Source organism: Sminthopsis crassicaudata, chromosome 6, assembly GCF_048593235.1.
Source record: "Sminthopsis crassicaudata isolate SCR6 chromosome 6, ASM4859323v1, whole genome shotgun sequence".
In the NCBI taxonomy this organism is placed as follows: domain Eukaryota; kingdom Metazoa; phylum Chordata; class Mammalia; order Dasyuromorphia; family Dasyuridae; genus Sminthopsis; species Sminthopsis crassicaudata.
The window spans coordinates 235,052,864-235,077,016 of NC_133622.1; the positions used below are offsets into that span (position 1 = coordinate 235,052,864).

General features: G+C 40.7%; 1 protein-coding gene across 1 annotated transcript in view; it reads right to left on the bottom strand.

Annotated features, from left to right (window-relative positions):
- The window catches only part of PHF21A (PHD finger protein 21A), a 194,066-nt gene that overhangs the window by 121,725 nt on the left and 48,188 nt on the right, over positions 1–24,153 (bottom strand). The window contains 2 exon segments of the mRNA XM_074274334.1: positions 20,448–20,513; positions 22,780–22,812. Coding sequence (XP_074130435.1) covers positions 20,448–20,513; positions 22,780–22,812 — 99 coding nt within the window.

A 24,153-nucleotide genomic window follows, 5' to 3' on the forward strand; every position in this document is an offset into this window, starting at 1 on the left:
TTACACACTGCTCAGGATGATGCTTTTAAATGCATAAAATAAAGGGAAATCAATTGTACTACCAGACAGTTACCAAAGTATTTTTAAAAATTCATGAACCTGAGGTTAAGAAGCCCAGCTCTCGCCTAGCTCGAAAACCTTACTTATGAGATCTCTGCTCCCCAAACCGGGCCACTTGCTAGCTCCCTCACTAAGCCCATCCTGCAGCATCTTGGTGCTTGTGCTCATCCCGTGCCCTCTGCCCCCATCTTTCTCATGTCTAACTCCTTCCTTCACTAAACTTTTCCCCTGACTTCACAAATACTTGGCCTGCACTTTTGCACTGATGTTGTCTGTGTATATGTCACATTCATCTGTAGAACTGCAAGCTTCCTAAGGAAAGGAAGTGTGCCTTAATCAGGCACCGTATATTCCCCAGGATGCTCAGCATAACACTGTCCATAATGGGCTTAACAAATGTCTGTTGAATTGAACTGAGAACTAACTTAAACAAACTATACTTGGATCCAAATATAGCAGCAAATATGTTTTTAAAATGTTATTCTAATTAAACTTTACAACAGAAGCACCCCACAGCACAGCAGAGCCCCTCCCTTAGCAATTCTGAACCAGCCGCCATTGTGCAGGTGGAGAAAATGAGGACGCTTTTGGCAACACAGGACTGCTGCCACCAGGAGGCTAAGAAATGCACCTTTTATAGGAAGACTAGAATTTTAAAATGTGCCGTTAAAAATCTGATGTGAAATCCTTTTTTTGGCACAGGCTTTCCAAAGAAAACAAAGTGAGGGAGTGGTAGCTTTTTCTCCCCAGGAGACAGGCCTAACATCTCAAATTCTGAACTTTATTTCAAGGAAAAAAACAGAACTGTTTTAAAATTTTTTAAATTAGGCATTAATTATCAGCAATTTTATTTTTAATTAAGCCTTTCCTTACAGCACTGATATTCCAACCCTCTTCCCCTGGGACTCCTGGCAGGAGACCCAGAGAGCATAATAGAATTTGCTATTTTCATTGACCTAGGCTGGGTAAAGATAGCTTCTATTAAAAAAGCTAACTTTGAAATTATTTCTAGGTTAAATGTTGAGGTAAGGAAAGTTAACAGAATGAAAACTTTCACTTTACTAATCTATAAACTTCAATAGTTCTCCCAAAGTGCTACAAGTCTGATCTCTTACCTCTTCCAAGACTTTAAAAATAAAATGAGCTTGTCAAGGCAATTTCCCCAAAATACAGGGTGTGTTTGCTAACATATTTCTGACCACTTACCACTACACAAAACTCATCTTGTCCAAATGGACACAGTGCATTCTCTCAGTCAGAAGAAGCCTGGCAACGGTCCCCGGTGGGGGGGGGTCCCCTCTGTTCATTTCCCAAGGCTCTGCCCAATCAGGGATGCCAGATAGGTATCACTGCTCTTAAATAACTGACCTCAGGATAGGGAAGGATTAACCACGGAATCCCAAGTGCTTCTTAAAGTTCCCACCACTTAGAATGGCATACATGCCGGCCTCCACCCCAGGACCAGCCTATGAAATAAAGACATTGACTTAATATCAGTCAGAAATGAGCTAGTCTGATGGAGAAAAATGACTAAATTGGGATTTATACACTGCTGGACAGCTGCACAAAAGAACAGAAACACCTCCAAAGCATGCAAGAACACCCTGGGTGAGGACCCGGCCTGAGATTTTGCCAGACCAGGAAGCCCGCTCCATGGGAAGGACTGGCCACTCTCGGAGAGCTGCCCACAGACAGACCCTGCTTGGTGTCAAAGCCAAGATATGTCAAAGACCGTGTCTTCCTAAGCTCCCTGCCCTCAAGGAGGAACCACAAGGCGAGCATTGCGGAAGCATGGACGTGCTGGGACCCCATCCCTCATGCCCTCACACTGACTATGTGACTATGTGAAGCCGGGTCATGCGAGGCTGGCGTCTAGTGGGCCAAGAAGGCCCGGAAGGCGTCTGAAGGAGTCACAACCTCACGCCACTCTCACACGGCTGCGATGGCAGGCCTTGCGTTTGGAAGGTTCAGAGCCTTCCAGTCACCACACAAAATAAGGATGCCAGATACTACATGAAGAGAGAACCAATGGAGTGGTGTCTCTTTAAAAACTACTAATGTGAATGTGACTCAGGTTCAAACATGCAGGAGCCACTTAAGATCCACCCCCCTCCCCAGCATGGGGTGTTCTCAAGTGCTGAGAGAGGAACAAATTGGTTTTCAGCCAGGGTAGCCTGCCCCAGGAGCTGGCCCCAGCTCACTCAAGGGCACATTTAAAATGAGATGGGTCCACTTAAGTGTTCAATGGCTTTACATGCAACTCGTGTTCAAGGCTGAAAAGCAAAATCAGTGGGGAAAGCAGATAAGTAGGACATTTAAGGGGCTTTTTCCTAAAAAACAAACAAACAAAAGACATTTTCACAGCACATTCAAAAATTTGTTGAGGTTTTGCTGACACTCAACTGACTGACAGGTGTAAGGATGGACATGGAAAATGTCGGTTCAGTTTTGATGAGAATTCAAAATAACCCTGCCTTCCTACTTAGTCACTGATTTTGCTGCCAGTTAGTTTTCCAAATTGGAGAGAAAAACAAGTGAACTAAAGCTCCACCAGAGAAAAATTAATGTGAGCTTGAACCCACAGAATGCACACATTTCAAAGTGGCGGAGCCTTAACTTCTCTGGATCCCTTGCTCCCTCTTTATAATTCCTCAAAATTAATGATTATGTCATTAAAGTGTGAAGATGGCAAATGTAAAAACCACAAAACATCTATTTGTTTAGCACAACACACAGCAAGCTCTAAAGGTGCTGGTTATTTTCCCAGGGTTTGGCATTTTTTAGGAGAGACAAGAGCAGCCAGATGCCGAGTGTGGAACTGGCAAAATTTGGTCAATGGAAGCAGCAGGGTACTCTACAAAGAGATTGACAGATTGCATCTAGTATTCAACCAGGAACGCTTCCATATCACGAGTGGTCACAGAGTTTCACTCAAAATCCCTAGTGAGGAGAAATTCAATTAATATTTTAAGTCTATTTTAGACTATTTAATAGTCTATCAATAAGCAATTATTAAGCGCTTAAAGGCTAAGCTCTGGAGAAAAAATAAAGACAAAAACAGTTCTCATTCTTCAGTAGCGACCAGTCTAATGAGGGAGACAAGATGCAAACAAATCGGGACAAACTGGTGAGAATCAACAGAGAGAAGCCATTTAGGAGAATCAGAAGATCAAACTGTTATCATTCTAATTGATAAGAAGCTTTTTCTCACATAAAAATTATTTTCATTTTACTGATGCCTTTTATTTATACATAGCCCTCCCCAACCCACAAGTCTCCTTTTGTAAGAGAGCTGGGCTCTCTAGTTCTTCCATCTTTGTCATGGTAGTCATCGTGTCCCCTGTTCCCAGGTTCTCCACCTGCACTCTTCATTAGTTCACAGAAACATTCCCAAATTTCTCTGGGTCCCTCACATTCAGCATTTCTTCCAGGCTGACAATATCCCACTGTATCCACAGCCATACCCCAGTCAGTGGGAATCTTCTCTGTTTTCAGATCCTTGCACCGTGCAAAGTGCTGTGATGTTCAGGAGCTTGCTTTCTGCCTGTGGTTTTGAGGTATGTGGGCCAAGCAATGGGCTCTCAGGGTCAAAGAGCATGAACCCTGAAGCAGCCTTTCCCACACAATTTAAACTCTCATCCAGAATGGTTGAGCCAATCCACAGCTCCACCAAAGGTGTAGCTTTGTGTCTGTCTTCCTGCAGCCCCTCCAACACTATTTCTACTTTGGGCTCTCCCTGAGCTTCTACCAGGAATCTAAAACTTCTTCCACATGACAACATGACATCCCTTTATATATATACTTTTAAAATAAATTAATTATTTATTTTTAAATGCACATTGCTTTATGAATCATGTTGGGACAGAAAAATCAGAATCAAAGGGAAAAACCATGGGAAGGAAAAAAAACAGAAAAAAGAAGTGAACACAGCATGTGCTGATTTACATTCCATCTCCATAGTTCTTTTTCTGGATGCAGATGGCATGTTCTATCCAAAGTCTATTGGGATTGCTTTGGACCCTTTATATCTTGATGCACACAGCTATTGCGTCCCTCCCTCTTCATTTGGTTCCCTATCTTTGAAACTTTCCAAATGCTTTAAATCACTATTGATTAGAGAACTACAAATAAAAACACCTCTAAGGTATCACTTCACACTTTCATATTGGCTGACAGGAAAATATAATGATAAATGTCAGAAGAGATGTGCAACAGTGGGACACTCATGCATTGTTGGTGGAGTTGTGAACTGAGCCTACCATTCTGGAGAGCAATTTGGAACTATGCACAAAGGACAATAAAACTGTGTATACCCTTTATTCCAGTAGTGTGTCTGCTGGGTCTGTATCCCAAAGAGATCAAAAAAGGGGAAAAGGATCCACATTCACAAAACTGTTCATAGGAGCTCTTTTTGTGGTGGCAAGGAAATGGAATGGATGCCCATCAGATGAGGAATGGCTGAATAAGTTATGATTTATACATGTAATAGAATATTATTGTTCTATAATAATGAGTAGGCTGATTTCAGAAAAACCTGGAAAGACTTATATGAACTGATGCTAAGTGAAGTGAGCAGAATCAAGAGAACATTGTACACAGCAGCAACAAGATTATGTGATGATCAGCTGTGATGGACTCTTCAACAATGAAGTGATTCAAGGCAATTCCAATAGATTTCAGATGGAAAAAGCCATCTACATACAGAGAGGACTATGGGGACTGACTGTGGATCACAACGTAATATTTTCACCTTTTGTTGTTGTTTATTTGCTTGGTTTTTTTCCTTTTTCATGCTTCCCCCCCCCCCCCCGCTTTTGACCTGATTTTTCTTGCGCAGCATGATAAATATGGAAATATGTTTAGAAGAATTATACATGTTTAACCTATATTGGATGGCTTGCTGTGTATGGAAGGATTGGGAGAAGAAAAATTGGAACACAAGATTTTGCAAAGATGAATGTCAAAAACTATCTTTGCATGCATTTGGAAAAATAAAAAGCTATTAAAATGAGAAAAAATTAAAAAATAAAAATAGATACACATACATACACACACATATGTATGTATACAAAAAAAAAAAAAAAGAAAAAGAAACTTTCCTCTCTTCTACTCTATACCTTCTTTCCCTTAAAAGGGTAAATGTCAACTGACTAGGAGAAAAGATTCATGTTTTCTATCCCTTACCCCTAAATATGAAATCCAATAGGGAAAAGAGAAGGTGAGAGAACATCTCTTTTGAAGTCAGGGAAAGGATAACAAAGGATATAAATAATAATAAAAATGAAAATATGTCTTAAGATTTGCAAAAACACTTTTTTTTGGAGAACAGCTCTGATGTTCCAGTCCAGTGAGGTAGGCATCGAGTTTATTTCATCTTCATATTACAGAAGAAGAAACTAAGGGTCAGAAAGGTTCAGTAGCGTAAGTGGTCACACAGCTATTGTCAGAGGGGGGAATCAAGCTGAGGTGTTTCTGACTTCACATACAACACTCTACCTACTCTGCTGATCACGTCCCTTACTCAAGCAAGTCACGTAACTGTCGATAGCTGGCGTGGGACTTTTCTTGAGAAATAAGAAGTTCTTCTCCAAATTGTTTATGTTCTTGGGCTGGATACTTTCTCCTTGATTAGAAAGCAATAGCAGATTAAGTGAAATCTTTATACATATTTGCCTAAGATACATGGTGCATTCCTAGAGATTCTCCTGCTACCTTGAGATTTACAAGATCAAATTTGAAGATCAACTAGATCAAACTACTTCCCGATTTTAGGGAATTCTTTCCCTAGTAATTTAGCTTTCAAAAATAAATGCATTCTTCAGGATATTTCTTATGTACATACATGCATACATACGTATGTATGTATATAATGAAGTACTTCCAAGAGATAATAGAGGTAGCAAATATGCTCATAAAACTGTGAATTGAATCACAAGTATTCTCTCTACAACCTCTTCATGCCTTCTTTCCTCTATGAATCCTGGTCCACATCCTTTCATTAATCCTTTATAGAAGATCCACATAAGAAGCTGAAGGTCCTATTCCTCCCAATCTAAGAGTTGTGATAATCCTGCAACTGTTCTCTGGCCACCTACTGTCCGTTATTCTGCATGACCATACCATTTTTCAGCCACATGCTACCAATCATGATTTTTATGTCAATTTTGGTGCAAAAGCTACCTATTCTTTTCACTATTTGTCTTTTCTGTCTCTTTTTCAGTTCTTTGCAATTAAAATTCTTTTAATAAGATGGCATCTCATAATTTTCATCACAGTGGGAAAACAGTGGGGCAAAAAATGAGTTGACTACAGCCCCATGAAACAGTACAGAACATCTAGCAATAATCATTCATTTTTTTTCTAATTATTCAGAGGGAGGAGTGCTCTTCTTTTTTAGCAAAACTGTTCTGTAAAGATAAGCAACGTATTTTTGTCAGGAATGATTCTGATATGCTCTAGTTTTAATTTTTTTAAAATCTGATTCCTCCATCTCAGGTCAGAAAAACTGCATCTAACTCATAGACCTGATGATACTTCTGATCAGCATATAAGTTTCAAACTACTTCATTTATGACCAAGATCAGTTTACTCTTACTTAGGTTACCAAGGGGGCTCACTATATCAATGACAGACTTAGTGTGAAAATCTGAGATTATCCAGAATGCTGTCGGCTCAGGCCAGCCTCAAGCTTCCCTGGTGGCAGGGATTACAGGTGGGCATCACCACAAGCAGCTCCATTTCTAATATATACTAAATCTCTTGAGATTATTATTTAACAGATTGAAAAAATTTAGATCCTGCTTGAAACTAATGCATTTTAGTTTAGCATCAGGCAACATGATAATTTAGGACCTTGTCCAAGTCGATATACTTGTTTGTAAACAGAATATGGGCCACACACTGTTCACTAAAGAGAATAGCCAATTTAGTTTCCTCTGTTATTTAAGTATTCAAGGAAACTCTACCTTTAAAACCCAGTGTGATTCTCAAAATAATACACCAGTCTGAAGGGTTGAACACAGCTAATTTCTGAGGCCTTCACTCTTCAAGCCTTGTTTTCAAATCTGGTTTCAGTTATAGTAAAATCAGTCTGGTGATTTAATCCTTCATTTTTCACAAGGAAATCAAACAGTAAAATCAAACTTGGATTGGATATAATGGCTGGAGAACTACGCTTGAGATTCAAATGCTTGGATTCCAATTCTATCATACTTGTTAGCAAGTGTGACTGACTGTAGCAAAGTAAAAAAAAAAACACCAAAAAACTGCAGAATATTTATTTGTCAGCTAATCTAACCAAGAGCCGCTGCCGTTGCGGACACCTTGAAGGGCAGAGCTTTCCCTCGGGTCCACCCCAAATCTGCTTCTCTACCGCCCCTAATTCTTTGAGACCTCTCAGACCCAATGTCTTTATATAAATCCGCCCTTGTCATCTTCTTCCTCCAAACCCCTTCGGTTCCCGCCTGGCCCACAGCAGGAGCATTCTTCTCCAACTGGTCTCCATATTTTGGAGCCCCGACGTCGTCCTCTCTGTTGCCAGTCCCATCACTCTCATCGAGGTGCTTGCTTCCTCTGCCCTGTACCATGGTAGCCATCTCCTACAGATATCCTCAGCCTTGCCACATCCTTCTACCCCATATCTAACCCATGCACTGCGGTCAGATTTATCTTCCTAAAACACAACTCTGATTATGATGTCACCATGTCAAAATATTTTTTCACCAAATGAATCTTGCTATGTTCTGGTAGATTCTGGTTTTCCTAAAGAAAGAAACATCTGGGACATCATGTCCTGGCCCCAGATTTTCTGGTGCTCTTTCACAGTGACTGACAAATCAAAACTTCATCTCCTGATACTCAAGGCCCTCTACAACTGGTCCCGCCCTCTCTTTCCAGTCTCATTTCCCACAGCTCCCTCTTTGCAAACCCTTCACTCCTTCAAAGCTAGGCCAGTTGTTCCTCTCAGAGAGTTTCCACTTGGGAACCTTGGCTCCTACTCATCCCTGGGCCTACTCCGATTATCCCAATTCCTATGAACCTTTCTGGTCATCTCTAGGAACCCTCCCCTGATTCCCTAAAGGTAACTGCTCCCTCCTTTGAGCCCACATAGCAAGGCCTGAACTTCTGTGTCTGGTCTTTTCTCCCTCTGCTAGGTCATTAGCATATGAGCATTTTATAGGTCATTAGCATATGAGCATTATATATATATATATATATATATATATATATATATATATATATATATATATATATATATACATATATATATATATATATATATATGTATATATGCATTAGCATCTTAAGTTCGGAGCCTATGCCTTTTTCTTCACAATCTTTGCAGAGCCTGCAAATGAACATTTGCTGAATTAAAGTACCTGCTACATGTGGCAGATTCCGGTTTCCTTAAACACTCCACGCATGAAGGAGATAAGAAGACAATACCACACTGCTGCAGAGCTATAGAATACTTAGAAGTACCAGTATTACTATTATCCATGAACCAAATACAAGAAATCCTAACTGAAACTCAAATATGCTGATCATTGGACAGTCACTTTCCAAACTGTCCTTCTCTGCTATTCCTGGGACACACAACAATTGTGAGCCAGAATGAACAATGAACGGCCTCTTTTTATGGAGGAGACTCAGTCCTACAGAAGTGACTTGGCCACCAGCTCATTAGTAGTAGAACTGTGACTGAAACCCTGGGTGCTTCAGCTGGCCTAAAGCGGGTGCCTCTTTCTGGGGTCAAAATACTAGGGCCCGTGTCTTTTTGTACATTTTGCAAATCGACAGCAAAGCCCAAGCTAAGACTCAGGTTTCTGACCTTGTTTTAGTCTGTCACCATTTTACACAGCTTTATCATGCACACCATTAAGATAATAACGCTGCACTGAGTAATTAGATAACTAATAAACTTCTGAATGTTCCAAAGGCATTCCCATTCAACAGGGCATCATAATGTGGAAATATCCTCAACACAGGGCAGAGAACCAAATCATTTGATCATCCTCTAAAAGAGGTTCTTTAAAAACAAACCAGGTTATCTTATATGGGAAAAATAGACTTAAAAACTCAGATTCTAAAGAAAAGAGAATAACTTTTTTTTCCCAAAAAAAAGCAGATTAAGTCACAAAAGTCACTAATTAGTTCACAAGCATTATTAAAATAATAATAATAATAATAATACTGTGAAGACTGACACTGAGTTAAGCACTTTACTAATACTGTATCTCATTTGATCCTCACAACAACCGTGGGAAGAAGGTGCCTTGATGATCCTGACTGTACAGATGAGGAGACTGAGGCAAACAGAGATGAAGTGACTTGGCCTGTGCCTAGAGCTAGTGCATGCTTAGGCCATGCATCCAGGCCAGCCCCTTGGCACTGCACATTCAGCTCCGGGAAGCTTCCTATGTGCCCACTACTTCCGTGCTAAGTGCGAAGGACACAGGAAGACACAAGGAGTCCCCATCCTCAAGGAGCTCATGCTCCTACAGAGGCGGAACATGTGAACAATGGCTCACACACGCACCTGGCACACCCAGAGTAACCAAAGCTGATCTTGGAGACCTGAGGAAAGGCTTGCTGCAGACATCACGACTGCTGCCTCAGGAGAGAGCCAGAGGAAGTCGGAGGGAAAAAGGAGGGAGAGGGCTCTGGGCGTGAAGACATGCAGGTCAGAATGAGAGACAGAGCCGGGGACCACAGAGCGCAGGGAGAGGAATCGAGCCCCAGGAGGGGGCCAGACCTTCCAGGGCCAGCGAAACAGGCTTCTCGAGAGGCAGCCCCGGGCACAGCGCTCTGGCAGGGGCGCGTACGAGGCATTCGGATGTGCTGGGATGCAGAGTCAGGAAAACACTGGACACAGTAACAGCAGGACTGTGCAAAGACTGACTCAGGCCGCACTTCAGTGATCCAAGCAAGGCAATCCCAACAAACTTTGGATGGAAGACGCTATCCACATCCACAGAGAGAATGCTGGAGATTGGATATAAATGAACACATGCTAAGTTCACGTTTTTTTTTTTTCCTGCTTTTCTTCCCTTTTGTTCTGACTTTTCTCTCCCAACAAGATACATAAGAAAATTTTTAAAAAATGTACATGTATAATTGGAAAACAAATGTTGTTTTTATGTGTACCTGGAAAAAATAATAGATAGGCAAGACAGACAAATAAAGAATGCACTAAGAATTAAGAAGGTGGACAGACTGGTTGGAAGGTTACTGCCATAGTTCAGGTGCAAAGTGATGGGTAAGGGATGAAACTCCAATGGCGGCTGAGAGTGGAAGGAAGGGGATGGACAGACTAGATAAGATGAAAGTTCAAGTCAGATCTGGCATGTTCTTGGAAGTGTGGACCAAGTGAAGGTGTGGAGCTGAGGAGGACATCTGGATTTGGAGTCTTGACAAGGGGAAAGACAGCCGGCACTCTGGGAAGCTGGGGAGGTCTGTCTTACACGTCATGCATTTGAGATGGCCACGGGACATTCAGTCTGAGATCTCCAAAAGGTAGTTGGTATCGTGAGACTGGAGACTGTACCCAGATACGGTCAGTGGATCTCAGAAGCTGAAGATATCATCAAGCAAGTCCACAGAGAGCACAACAACAGAGAGCCCAAGAAGAGCACTGAGGTTACCCCTGGTTAGTGGCCAGGACACCGAGGAGGACCCAGCAAAGAGCAGTCAGACAGAAGTAGGAGAAAACCCAAAAGGAGAGTCCAAGAGCAAAGCCAAATTCTGTTGAGACGAAGAAGAAGGAACGTGGAAAAAGGCCACAGGACTGGCCGTTCAGAGGTCTGAATCTCCAGCGACCCTTTCTCTGCTTGTTGTACACTCGCCATACCCTGCCGGCATGCTGGCCCCAGAAGGGAACTTCTTCCCCATCATGACCTCCTCATTTTCCCGCTGCCAGCTTCACTCTGCAGCTCTCCCTCCTTGGAGACTCACCCCTTCAAACTGGCTTTCCCTATTTAAATCATGGTGGCTGCTGTGCAGCAGCCCCAAGACCTTCTCCCTCTAAGAGTCCAGTGTTTAGACTTTCTTCTTCTTCCCCACTCCTGCCTTTTTTTTTTTTTTTAATAAGGAAACTCTAACTTATGTTGGGCTTCTTCAAACTCATTAAACTCTCAGTTCCTCAGTCTCCTCAAGTCCCATGACATCCATCTTCACTGCGCCTCCTCCACACAAAGGATGATCACACTTGCATCTTATCATTGCCTGTAAGCACTATCTCTTCTAAATAAAAACCCTTTTATCTGACTGCAAACTCCCTCACCATGAGCTCCAATCCCTCCATCCCCACTCAGTCAGCTGCAGGGGCTCTCTCTCCCCTCTAGGGCCCCATATAAAGGCCTTCACCAGCTGGTCCCTCAGTCCCCTCCTGCCTTCTGCAATCCAGCCAAACCAGCCTCCCCTCCGCTTCCCGCTCACCTCCGGCTCTCCCTTTCATTTCTCCCCACACCTGCAACAGATTTTGTCTTCGCTCCCACCTGACAGGATTCTTCTCTTCATTCTCAGCTCAGCTCTGGCCCCCTTCCCTCTCCCTCATAATTTTTATTCATCTATTACACACACACACACACACACAAACACACACATGTATGTGTGTGTATATATATATATATATGTGTGTGTGTGTACATATACATATATGTGTACACACATACACAGGGCTTATATATGTGTTTGTGGTCTTCCTGAACCAAAAAAGAATATTTGCACGCCCAGGATCTAAGCACAGCACCTGGCACACAGTGGGTACTTGTTATTTGATTGATGGATGTTTTTCCTGCTAGCAACTGTTGAATGAAAACCTATGATATTTTCAAAACCTGTTATCTCAGCATAATTTAAAAAACAAAACCTCCTCTCCAATCCCAGGCCTTTGACCAGATATCTTAGCTTAAAACAACCAAATTAAACCAGCAAAGAACACACAAGACAGGGACAAGAGTAGGAACAGGACAGGAAGCTGGCTTCCAACACAAACACAACTGATTTAAAGGATTTCGAATTTAAAAACAACATATTTTACAGATAAGGAAAACAAGGCCTTGTGGTGCCTTGCTACTTGATGAACACTTGGGGAATTAAACTGAGCAGCCAAAGGTCTTCGACAAACTTTGGTGAACAAGTCATTCTATTTTCCAGGAATGGGAACGGAGGCTGTGGATAAGTGCTTCGGAGGCCTCTTCAGCTCAGGAAGTAGGGGGCCGAGGTCACGGTTTGTGGAAGCACGGTGGGAACATACCCCCCACACTCCCAACACTTCCCACTCTTGGGGGAACGATCCACTCTTCCAGTCTGAAGCCAGGCCTGACTTCTGGCAGGGCCCACTGGAGGTGATCAGGACACCAAGAACTGTTCTGACTTCACAGAGGAACAGCCCCTCTGGCTTTCAGTGTCCTCATGTTCTTGGCCAAGACTTCAAAGTCCGCCATTCTTCCTATCAATGTTTCATCTGGGCTGGGTTTGAGCCAACTGGACCTCCTCCAGGAGAAGCACGCTGGCCTTGGTACAAAGGAGAGAATGGCACGTGTACATTGGTACGGGGAAGACAAGAGCACCTGAGGAGCATCTCCTGGCCGCTGCATGAGACACCTCCCACTTCATGTCTCACCTGGCTGCTGTAAGATGCGTCAAAGCCCTCTGAATCCTAGGAGCTACAGCAGTCACACTCTCAGCCAACAAATGGACTGACCAGCATCCCCCTTTTGGTTATGAATGAAGGTTAGAAATGGTATCTCAGGCTGCAGATATTCAGGGATCAGGTGACCAATATTCCATTATAGGAGCTAATTTACTTGCTTGACTCCAAGGCAATGAGGCCTAAAGGCAGTGTAATTATTGTGCCTAATGTCCTATCTCAGAAGATATTCGGTGAAATAAGAGTCCACAGAGTAATAAGAATGTACTGTTTAGTAAATAAAACTAAAGTGGGAATATGGGGATCCAAATTTGCAAGTGGCCAGTGATATGATCTCACATAAGATAGTTAATCACCCTAGATTGTGGTTGTCCAATCTGGAAATCCAGGACGATATGTAATATACCAGCTACTTACAATCGTGTATTCAGGTTAAATGGAAAATGGTCTATGCCCTTGAAAAAGTAGCGTTATCCAAACACAAGATGAAGGTGTAACTAAAATGAAAAATTACTCTCGCTACACAACCACCAATTGCCATTTATTTAGCACTACCTCCAAAAATCCGTGTGTGCTCATTAATTCCTTTGGGAGATATTATTAACATTTTATAGATAGAGGAAAAATGAAATGACTAACACAGGACCCCTCAGCATAATCTACAGAAGAACCAGGAATAGAGTCAAATCAACTGACTCCCAGGGCATTTTCCAAGTCAATAAGCCATACTTCTTTCCATAGAAAAATTGTTTTCGATACATACGGACTACTCAGGCCCAAAGAACAATAGGTTTTTAAATGTACTTCAATCTTTAAAAAATGTTTTAGTGATGCTTTTATCTTTTTATAACATTGATTCAGTAGCTGCTTTTCTGAAAAGCACACAAAGCTATTTTACTATCTATACTCAACAAACATGAACGGCAACTACTTGCCATAATCAGGAATGATTACACATAGGACAACTTGTGTCTCCCGTATTGCATAGACGTTCTAGAAAGGTTGGGCAAGGTCATTTCTAAGGGATGTGGAATATAAGGCACATGAGAATTATCACTGAGCTTACTCATTCTAAAAAACAAAGTGGGAACCAACAGTAAGGTCTGCAAACTGCTCTAGCTTTCTAAAATGAAAAAAAGGAATGGTGGGTGGAAAACCAAATTTCCAAAGCCAGTTCTATGTAGCATCTATTCAAATATACAGTAGAGGAGCATGGTACTTGTGTACAAATGAGTAATTCCAAGAAAAATATGCCCCCAAAGAAATGTCAAAAACGAATTAATCAGTCTTCAAAGAAACACACTGTGGAATAAATGACTATAAAAACACATTTGTACAAACCAGAGTACAAATGTGAATAGTCAGGTACTCCTAAGAGGTATCCATCCTCTTCCCACATTCAGAGAGGCAGACAAAAAAAGTCAAGTGACTGCTCAGGACCAGAGTGAGTCAGAATCTTCTGTTCAACCCGTAAAAATCAATGTTACCTCTTACTCCCATCATTATACTTCTTGTAGATCTAGACCAAGGGTTTTCTATTTAAAGTCTTCTATAAGGCAATATTTTTTTCTCTTATTTTCCCATCCCTCTTTCACTCAAGTCCTTTGTATACAAATATATAATTGATCCTCTACAACCTACTGGTACCCTTTCCAGGCAAACATACACATAGAAGAACTAAGGCTGGAGGATGGAGGGGTGGAAAGGGAAAAGGAAAATGTGTTTTTCATTCATTTATGACCAAAACTTTTTCGTGTTTATGGGAAACTACCACAGCCTTTAAAAGAAAAGCTTCTTGAGGACAGGGCTTGACCTAGCACTGTGAACACAGACTTTTTAGTATGATAATTATGCATACTATTTTCAGTATTAAATATTGAGGGTAATTGATAAATATTTATTAACAATAATAAGGAAATCTACAAGTGGCATCTTGCCGATCAAGGTTATTATTGTCTTTTGCATTAAACTCTGGTTTAATAATGTAATAATTCAGGGTCTAACAACAGCTTTCTATCTATTCTGTGAGTTGGGATAAGGGAGAAAATAAAGTTATTCAAAGTTCCTTTTTTCAACAAAGTTCAACTTTTCTTTCACCTTTATCTCTACTCACTCAGCCATCACTTGAATTCAGACTCCTGTAAGAGCCTTCCAATTCATCCTCTTGTATCAAATTGCCTCCACATAGCTGCCAAAGTGATTTTTTTAAAGCAGAAATCTGACGATGTCACTGCCCTGCTCAATAAATGCTAGTGGCGTCCTACTACTACCGTTAGGTTAAAAAAATAAATACATCTGGCATGGAAACCAACACACATATACTGATTGATTTTTCATAAAAGACAATTTCATAAGGATTGCATTTAGATTTCCAAAACTTTTGTTATATGTTCTTAATGCTTTCTCAAATACTCAGTATTTCTTAAAATAAAGTGCCATTTCTAAACCTTGCCAAATACTATCCCATGTGAACCATCATGAAACTAACCCATCACTGACAGTAAAGTACATTTCCTTGCTTCTCAGCAGAGTGATGGCAAATTATAGGTATAGAATGATATGACTGGCATTGTATGCGAAATATACTTCTCTGTCATAAGAAAGGGATTGTTAGTTGGGGGAAGAAATCACTAGAAAGTTAAGAGTGATTTATTTTAATCAGTAAAATTTATTTTCAAAAAAGGAAAAAAAACTAATTGTTTTTAAATTATTGCCACACTGAAGGTCTCAAAAACAATCTTTATTATTCTAGGATTCAGGTCAGGTGGATGGTCACATGTATAACCAAATCTTCACGTGTCTGTTTTGGAGAAACAGAAAGACTAAAAGATCTGATCAGCACAAAGTTTGAAATATTTAATAATCATAAAAACTTCCAGAGAAAAAGACCATAAAAGGTCTAAGACGGCCTTGGCCCTTACCCACACGACCTTCACAAGAGTCCAAGGGCACCTCTGTTCCTCTCCAGGGTCAATCAGTCCAGGGCCCTCCCTTGCTGCTCTCCCCATCAGTGCCCTGTCACTGGGCTCAGGGGTCGTCCCCCAAGAGCTGAGGCTGCCTGCTGCTGACTTGCTCTCTTTCTACACTATCCAGAGTTTCCAAAGGGAGGGCTCACTATTCGTTCTCAGCAAGGAGTCTACACCGAGCTGCCTCAGAGGGGACCGCCTCCTGCAGCCCCCAGAGGCTTCGGCCCCAGGACCAGAAGCCCGATTTCTCCATGGGACAAGTCTGTGTGCCCAGAAAAATGAGGACACAAGAAAAGAATGAAAAACGAAGTCAGCACTAGAGCATCACTAGTGTTCCAAAGGCAGCCCCTCAACAAGAGATTCTATCCAACTTGAGGGGCTCTGCTGCTGGCCATGATGAAACTCACTCACCAACCCCCAACTCTGTCAGGAGACTGACCAGGCCTGTGCCTCCCGATTCCGCTAGCGCTCTGCTCCCTCTTATTTACTTGGCATCCACATGGCATGTCCCATCGGGGCCGCACCCACTTCGCTCTGGGAGACGAGGGACGCTTCTTGTCTTTGCATTCCTGGTGCCCCACACAGTGCCTGATGCCTAACAGGCTCTTAATCCATGTGAACTGAACTGAAATGAACTGAATTGGGTAATGGAAAACACTGGAACTTTCTGATGAGGGACTCAACAGGCTACTTAGAGCTAAAGAGAGAGGAGCTGTCCAGGCAGCAGATCCCCTAGGACAATATTTCCAAGAGTGAATGAATGGAAAAGCATTTCTAAGTGCTTAGCAGAATCTGGTTTTCCTTTTTTTTTCTTCCATATGGTCTTTAAAAAAGAAAATGTATGAAGGGCTAAAGTAGGAGGGCAGGAAAATTAGCAGTGAGCTACAACACTTGAGAAGACAAAGATACACTAGTGATAATGCAGAGGAGAAAAAGGAAAGTATGGGGTAAAAAGTTCAAAAACTTTATCAAGTTTTGCCACATACTAACAGGTCTGTAGAGAAAGTGAAAAAAAAAACAAGAACAATTGTTGTGTCCTGCTTTCTGGAGCCCCCAAATTGGGGTGACAAAATGTACCGTGCTTTGGAGCCCCTACACCAGGGTGGTTAAAATATAACGTCTTAGTGGAGAAGTGATGAGGCAGGACTCCGGGAGGATGGTGGAAATATGGAGTCCATTTGTTACAAGGTCTTCCCCCTTTTTATACCCCTTATCCTTACGTAACCAAAACAACTCTGGGCATGCGCCCAGTACATACGGCGCACATGGGACCACATAAACAACTTGCTCTTGTACATAGTTTGCAAACTGGTATCACTCTGCTTCAATCTCTGCACAGGTTGTCACTGCCCCCTGACTTCTCAGGAAGACCCAGAGCCCTTAGGGGAGATGGGGAGCCGAACCAGACACTGTCATCAGGTTCCCTCTGGACTGAAGGGTCTTATACCTTACCCAGAGTTCCCCACTGTTTGTGGCCCTCTACAAACAATAAATAGCAATAGGAAAATCTGTTAAAACAAAATTAAAGTTGAGTAGTATTTCTTCCACTTCTATGTTATTGAAAAAATTTTTCTTATGTAAGCTATTCCAGAGTTACCTAAAAACAATCTCTTTTGTCGCTAAGTTAAAAGAGATTCCTTTGAGAAGACAACTTATAATATGTTTACTATATATCTGAACATCAAGTTATGATTTCACTGGTGACAAAACTCCCTCTGGCAATGCAGATGAGTGACTATTAGAGGCTAGTTGGTCTTGAGAAGGTTCCTGGAACCCTAAAAAGCTTAAGTAACCTGCCCCAGGTTAAACTGTCTATATATGCTAGAGAGATAGGGCCTGAATCTAAATCTTGGGTCCCGGACGCTGTCTCAGCTCAGTTACGCTCTCAAATGCCTCCTTATAAGTGAGGCAGAAATTTCATCCCAAATTCTATTACTACTTTCATTCAGTTATTCTATCTTAGACTGAAAATGGAATGTTAATATTAAAGGATTCAAATTTCTAAAATCCTGAGTTTCCACTCCAAAGAGACAGGACACTAAGTTGGGTTGGCCGAGACCTGAATGGGAAGGCCCAAAAAGCTCCTTGCGGACTGTCTTTCATTTAGTCTCACTTCTCCTGGCACCCTTTTGGAATGAATACTTCATAAATGCTTACTGGATTTGATCAAAATCCTCTCTTTTGCATCACTTTATCTCTTTAGTTCCCATGAGTTCAAATATCTCTATGTAGATTCCTCCCAAATTCGCATATTCAGCCCTCATCTCTCTCCATTTCCTGACTTAGGATCAACTGCTTATTGAGAAACATTTTTGCCTGGCTGTCCCACATGCATTTCAGGTCCAAAGCAAAACTTGCTGACCTTTCTTCCTAAAGCCGCTCACTTTCCCAGTTTCTGATGAGGGCCTAAGTATCCTTCCAGCTGCCTAAGTCATCTTCATGAGTCCTTCACTCATCCTCACACTCCATTTCTGCCTGGATAATCTGTTCACATCCAGCTCTTCTTCCCACTCACATGGTCTCCACTCTAGTTGAGGTCTCTATTGCCCTTCACCATGTCTCCTAATGTGTTTCTCTGCTTCCAGTCTCCCCTCTCTCTGACTCGTCCTTCTTCACACAGCTATAAAACTGATCATGGTCTGGCCTAAGTCTGACCACTAGTCAACCGAGAGGCACTGACTGGGTGCTTGCCATGTGGCGGGCCCTGGGCCGAGCTGACCAGGAAGCTTCAGCGGCTAAGGACGCTTGCAGGATAAAACAGAAACTCTTGTCCTAGCTTCTAGAGTCTTTCGTCTGCTGCCAACTGTCCTTCCCAGCCTCCCTTACTTCTCCTTCAGCACCTTGCTTTCTCCCAGAGTCAATATTCTGTCTCTTGCTTCCACAATGGTGACCTAGCTACCTCCCATCTTTCCTGTCCATAGGAATCCCACATCCACTTAAGGCTTCCCTCCAGGGCCCCTCCTATGTGAGACCTTTCCTGATCCCCTTTTCCCAAAATTTTACTCTCCTTAAATTTGCATTTATTTACCTGTACATGTTATTCTGTCTTGGTAGAAGGTAAGCTCTTTAAGAGCAAGGGCAATGCCTAGCAAACAGTAGTCACTTAATAAGAGCTAGGTGAACCAAGGTGACAACTCACTGTTTGCTACTTGGTGAAATAGACTACCAGACGCTATAAAAGATGCAAATTTCTATTAAATAAGTGTCCCCAGAGAGCAAAAAGAATAAAAGCCAACTATGATTAAATTTGATTTCTGACTCCTACAGAAGCGAGCCAGATCTTCGCTTTCATTTTCTTAATATTCAATCCTCTAAAGTTGTTCAAGTAAACAAAATGTCCCTTGACAGTCAGTTCTCACCTTCTAGATATCTGCCTGAACACGTGAATTTTTCAGCAAATGTGACTCATGCACTGGCATCTTGTCCAACTAACCTTGATGCTAGAAGGCCCCCAAGCTGACAAAAGTCTAAGGCTGGAACACTCTCCCTTACAGAGATCAATCATGATGACTTCAGAGAGCTGAATCAGCTTTACAACAGACATACGCTGGCAAACTCAGTTTATATTTTTCTTTACAAATTATCGACTGTCACCCTCTAGACTAGTTTGGTAATTTTCCTCTTCTAATATGATGGGGAAGAGGGAAGGAAAAGGGAAAAAAAGTAACTTTGGGAAAAGACTCAATCTTGGAATATGAACTAATCCCCATCCCATGTGTTTTACAGAGAATCACCAAGTTAAAAATGACAAGAGACAACAAAAGCCTACACCTGAGCAAGTTCAGAGTTTACTGTCATGAAAAGCCGAACAAAATGCGAACACAATTTGACATCACTGGGAAAAAAATGGTCCAAGAGGAAAGCAATGATTCAGGTAATACTTTACTCTCCAAAATTAACTTTTAAAAATTCCTTTATCAGTGACTGGGAATTACCTAGTGAACATCTTCACTAAAATAGTATAATCATGTACTATCAAATGATATTAAAATAATATGCATCCCAATGTTTTTCTGATTCATACATTTATCTTCATGACAAACACTAGAGGACAGGGAGGAAGGAGGAAAAAGCAGAATATTTTTGTCAGTTTGCTAAGACGCCGTGTCTATCAGCCACCACCACTCCACCTGGTGGCAAGAGCCACCAAAAACTGGTCAGAGGCTACTGGAGAACGCAGGCTCCAGAATACTGCAAACAAGACATATGTAAATATACATACATACATACATATATATATACACACATATATATATATATGTATATTATACACACACACACACACACACACACACAAAAGAAATAGAAGGAGGGAGAGGGAGACTCAGTCACAAAAGAGAAGTCGATCACCATTAAAGATGAGTTATCCAGATAGGATACAAGTGAAAATGGGAAAAGGTTATTTACAACCACCCTCCTCCCATTTGAGCTCCAACCTTCAGAGTGGCCAGAATCTCTGCATCAAACTCCCCTGTTAACTCTCTACACCTTCCACTATGGGTAAACTCTACTTTAATTAATATAGTTAACAGAAGCCTGCAATATAGCTTTTAGCTATTTGCCAGTAACACAAACCCATGGGATACTCTAGTCTGATTCCAACCAAAAATAAAAATGGATAAACAGAACTCAAACAAAATTAAAACTGAGTCTGACTGCCCACACTTATTTTCACACATGAGGAAAAATAGCAGTTCTCTTAGAAGCCTGGAGTAGACATACTGTATCTTTAGAACACAATGTTAAAAATATGCCCCCTTCTCCCCTACCTGTTTCTCACTCAAAGCTGTGATTTTGGCTTGGAGTTCATGAAGCTGCTTCTTCAGATCAGCATTCTGATTGGAAAGAAAAAAATATCTGTGAGGAAGATACTTCATTTGTTAACGCAGAATAGTAGCAAGAGGACTTTAGGCATCTATTGTATTATAAAGGATGAACTACTCCAAGCATTTAGCATTAAGTTTACCCAGCTGTCTCATCCCCTGATACATGAGTCCTCCAGGCCGACTTCAGGCACTACTGAGGAGAGGGGCAGCATTTTCTAGAATGGTTTCAAATTAAAAGGTAGCTTAGCTAAATAAACATTAATAATACACTAGTGGCTCGACAGCATCTTCCACTGAAACTGACCTTGCTGCCAACAAATCATATTCTTGGGTCATATATTTAAAGAAATTATCCTATTCCAAAACAAAGAAACAAGATGATATATGAGTGCATCCATCTCTCTTTGTGTCTCTGTCTTGTGTGTGTGTGTGTGTGTGTGTGTGTCTGTGTATGTGTCTGTGTGTCTCTGTCTCTCCCCGCCCCCTCCATTCCTTATTTAGTTAAAGCCTAAATTTGGAAAAGGTTTCATTACAATGACTGATGAAACTGCCCAATCACATCATGACAATGTCTATAAAGGCACTTCCTCAACTCCGAAAATTCTAGGAACTCATATATGTACATCCATACCCCTCTAAAATGTATTCTACTTGCTTTTACTGAGATGAAAATGAAAACAAATATTAAAATTATAAATAGCCAATAGCAAAGGGCAGCAGATTAAACATATTCCATGAGATTGTTTTTACTTAACCATTCTTTTGTAAAGCTCTTCTAATTCAACTCCCCTGATTTCTATCATGTTTTATGTCCTCCTCACGCAGCTCTTCTGACCCAGGAAGTCCCCATGCTAATCTCATGCCAGAGCTTGCATGTGAAGAAAATGGGTTATGAGATAGGGCCCATCTGGTACCAGGGAGGCAGGTCTCCCTCAGAAGAAGACCTAGCAAGATAACTCAGTCTTCTCTCTCTGAGACGAGAGATTGTCTTGTCGTGTCATTATATGATGTGCTACAGAAACAAATACTTAGAAGGAATCACTGAATAGGTCTGTTTAAAATAAGCAAATATTTTAGTGTTTCCTATTTTAGGTTCTGCTTCTAAGGCACAGCATGCCAATCTTTCAGATTCATTTTAATGTGCATTATGTACAAGTTCAAAAAGGAAACACTCATCTTGGAAAAATGGACAGCCAGAGAGGAATGAGTACCATTTACCAGAATCAATGGATTACACCGAGACACAGGGAAAACGAAGCCACAGAGCTTTGAGTTTGTAAAAATAACCTTTTCCTGTCTTACTAAAAGATGGGTTAAAATGCTATTATTAAAACTCCAGGGATTTTTTTCTTTAAAAGGGTACAAACCTGCTATGTTTAATAAACTATAAAATTTATCCACGTGCACACCCATGGTTCTAGGTTTCCTCTGTATTGCTTACAAAAGTGAGGAAAATTCTTTGATTTCTAGAAAGCAAATTTTGACTAAAATATAGACATTTATATATATATATATGCATATATACACATATACATATATGTAAACTTATGATTCCTAGAAGTTATAGAAGCTGTGGTGTCAGAACAGCCATTATATGTGTGTGTATGTGTATTTATATATACACACCTATATGTCTGTAAGTGTGTTTATATGTATATGACAAGATAATAACTTTTTAATGAATGGAGAGAAAGTAGAATGGTCAAGTCAATATGTGGCCACCAAATTCAAGGAAAAATCCAGAGTATTCTCCAAACTGATACAAATGGTGATATGTAAACCCCTTGGAGATCAAAATTATTCAGGTTTGTGTAGAGAAGACCTTATAAAATACTGTCTGCACACAGAGAAATTTTGAGGAGTTAAGTCATCTTGAACAATTATACAAACATAAAAAATACATTTTGAGTAACAATTATGCTCAGTTACTTTCAACAACTGTAAGATTCCAGAAGGTCTCACAATCACCCAGTGTTAGACAGCAAATGCTTCATATTTTTGTCAAGATCTAAAAAGCAATTACTCTAATAGTAATGACAAAAAGTAATAAATGAGATGACTTCCTATTTACATGAAAAAATAACTCCAAGAGGAAGCTCTTCCTTCACCTCTTAAAGCATGAAGATCTCTGCCTAGGACAACAGCTTTTAAAGGTCAGACAATTCTTTAATGTCTAAAGAGATTTTAATCATCATTTAATGCCTAAAGAGAATTTCATCATCATTTTTATTTTCTAACTTCAGGAGTGAATGAATGAATAAAAGTAAATATTTACCTGTGGATCTTGCTTCATTTGAGCAACCAGTTTCTAAGGAAAAAAAAGAAAAAGAGAGCCATTAATTTCTAGATGTTAACTCTAGGAGAGTTGCATTCTTCAGGTTTTATAGACAGATAAAGTCCTAGAGGTTAAGCTACAATTTAAACTGTTGCTGTTATTTTTTAATTGGCTAAGCTCAAAAGGGATCCCAAATCTTGTACAACCTATAATAATGATCATTCAGATAAGACATCCTAATCAACTCCAAAGCTAGACTGCCACCTATATCTCTTATTTTATTTTATTTATTAAAGTGTTTTATTTATAAAACAAAATGTAATTTTTCGACATTGACCCTTGCAAAACCTTCTGTTCCAAATTCCCCTCCTTCCCCCTATCTTCTCCCCTAGATGGCAGGTAGTGCAACATAGTAAATATGTTAAGATATATGCTAAATTCAATATAGGTATACATATTTATACAGTTACCTTGCTGCACAAGAAAAATCAAATCAAGAAAGAAGGAAAAAAACTGCGAAAGAAAACATAATGCAAGCAAATAACATCAGAGGGGGTGAGAATGCTATGTTGTGTTCCACACTCAATTCCCACAGGCCTCTCTCTGGGTATAGATGGCTCTCTTTATCACTGAACAAGTGGAACTGGTCATAATCATCTCATTATTGAAGAGAGCCACATGCATCAGAATGATCATCATATAATCTTGTTGCTGTGTATAATGCTCTCCTGGTTCTGCTCATTTCAATTAGCATCAGTTCATGTAAGTCTCTCCAGGACTTTCTGAAATCATCCTGCTGGTCATTTCTTACAGAATAATAATATTCCATAACATTCATATACCAGAACTTATTCGGCCATTCTCCAACTAATGGACATCCACTCAGTTTCTAGTTTCTTACCACTAGAAAAGGGCTGCCACAAACATTCTTGCACATGTGGGTCCCTTTCCCTCCTTTAAGATCTCTTTGAGTTATAAGCCCAGTAGAAACAATGCTGGATCAAAGGATGTGCACAGTTTGATAACCCTTTGGATATAGTTCCAAACTGCTCCCCAGAATGGTTGGATTTGTTCACAACTCCACCAACAATGTATCAGTGTCCCAGTTCTCCCACATCCTCTGCATCATTCGTCATTATCTTTTCCTGTCATCCTAGCCAATCTAACAGGTGTGTAGTGGTACTTCAGAGTTGTCTTAATTTGCATTTCTCTGATCAATAGTGATTTGGAGCACCTGCTCATATGACTACAAATAGTTTCAATTTTTTCATCTGAAAATTGTCTGTTCATATCCTTTGACCGTTTATCAATTGGAAAATGGTTTGAATTTGAATCAATTCTCTATATATTTTACAAATGAGGCCTTTATCAGAA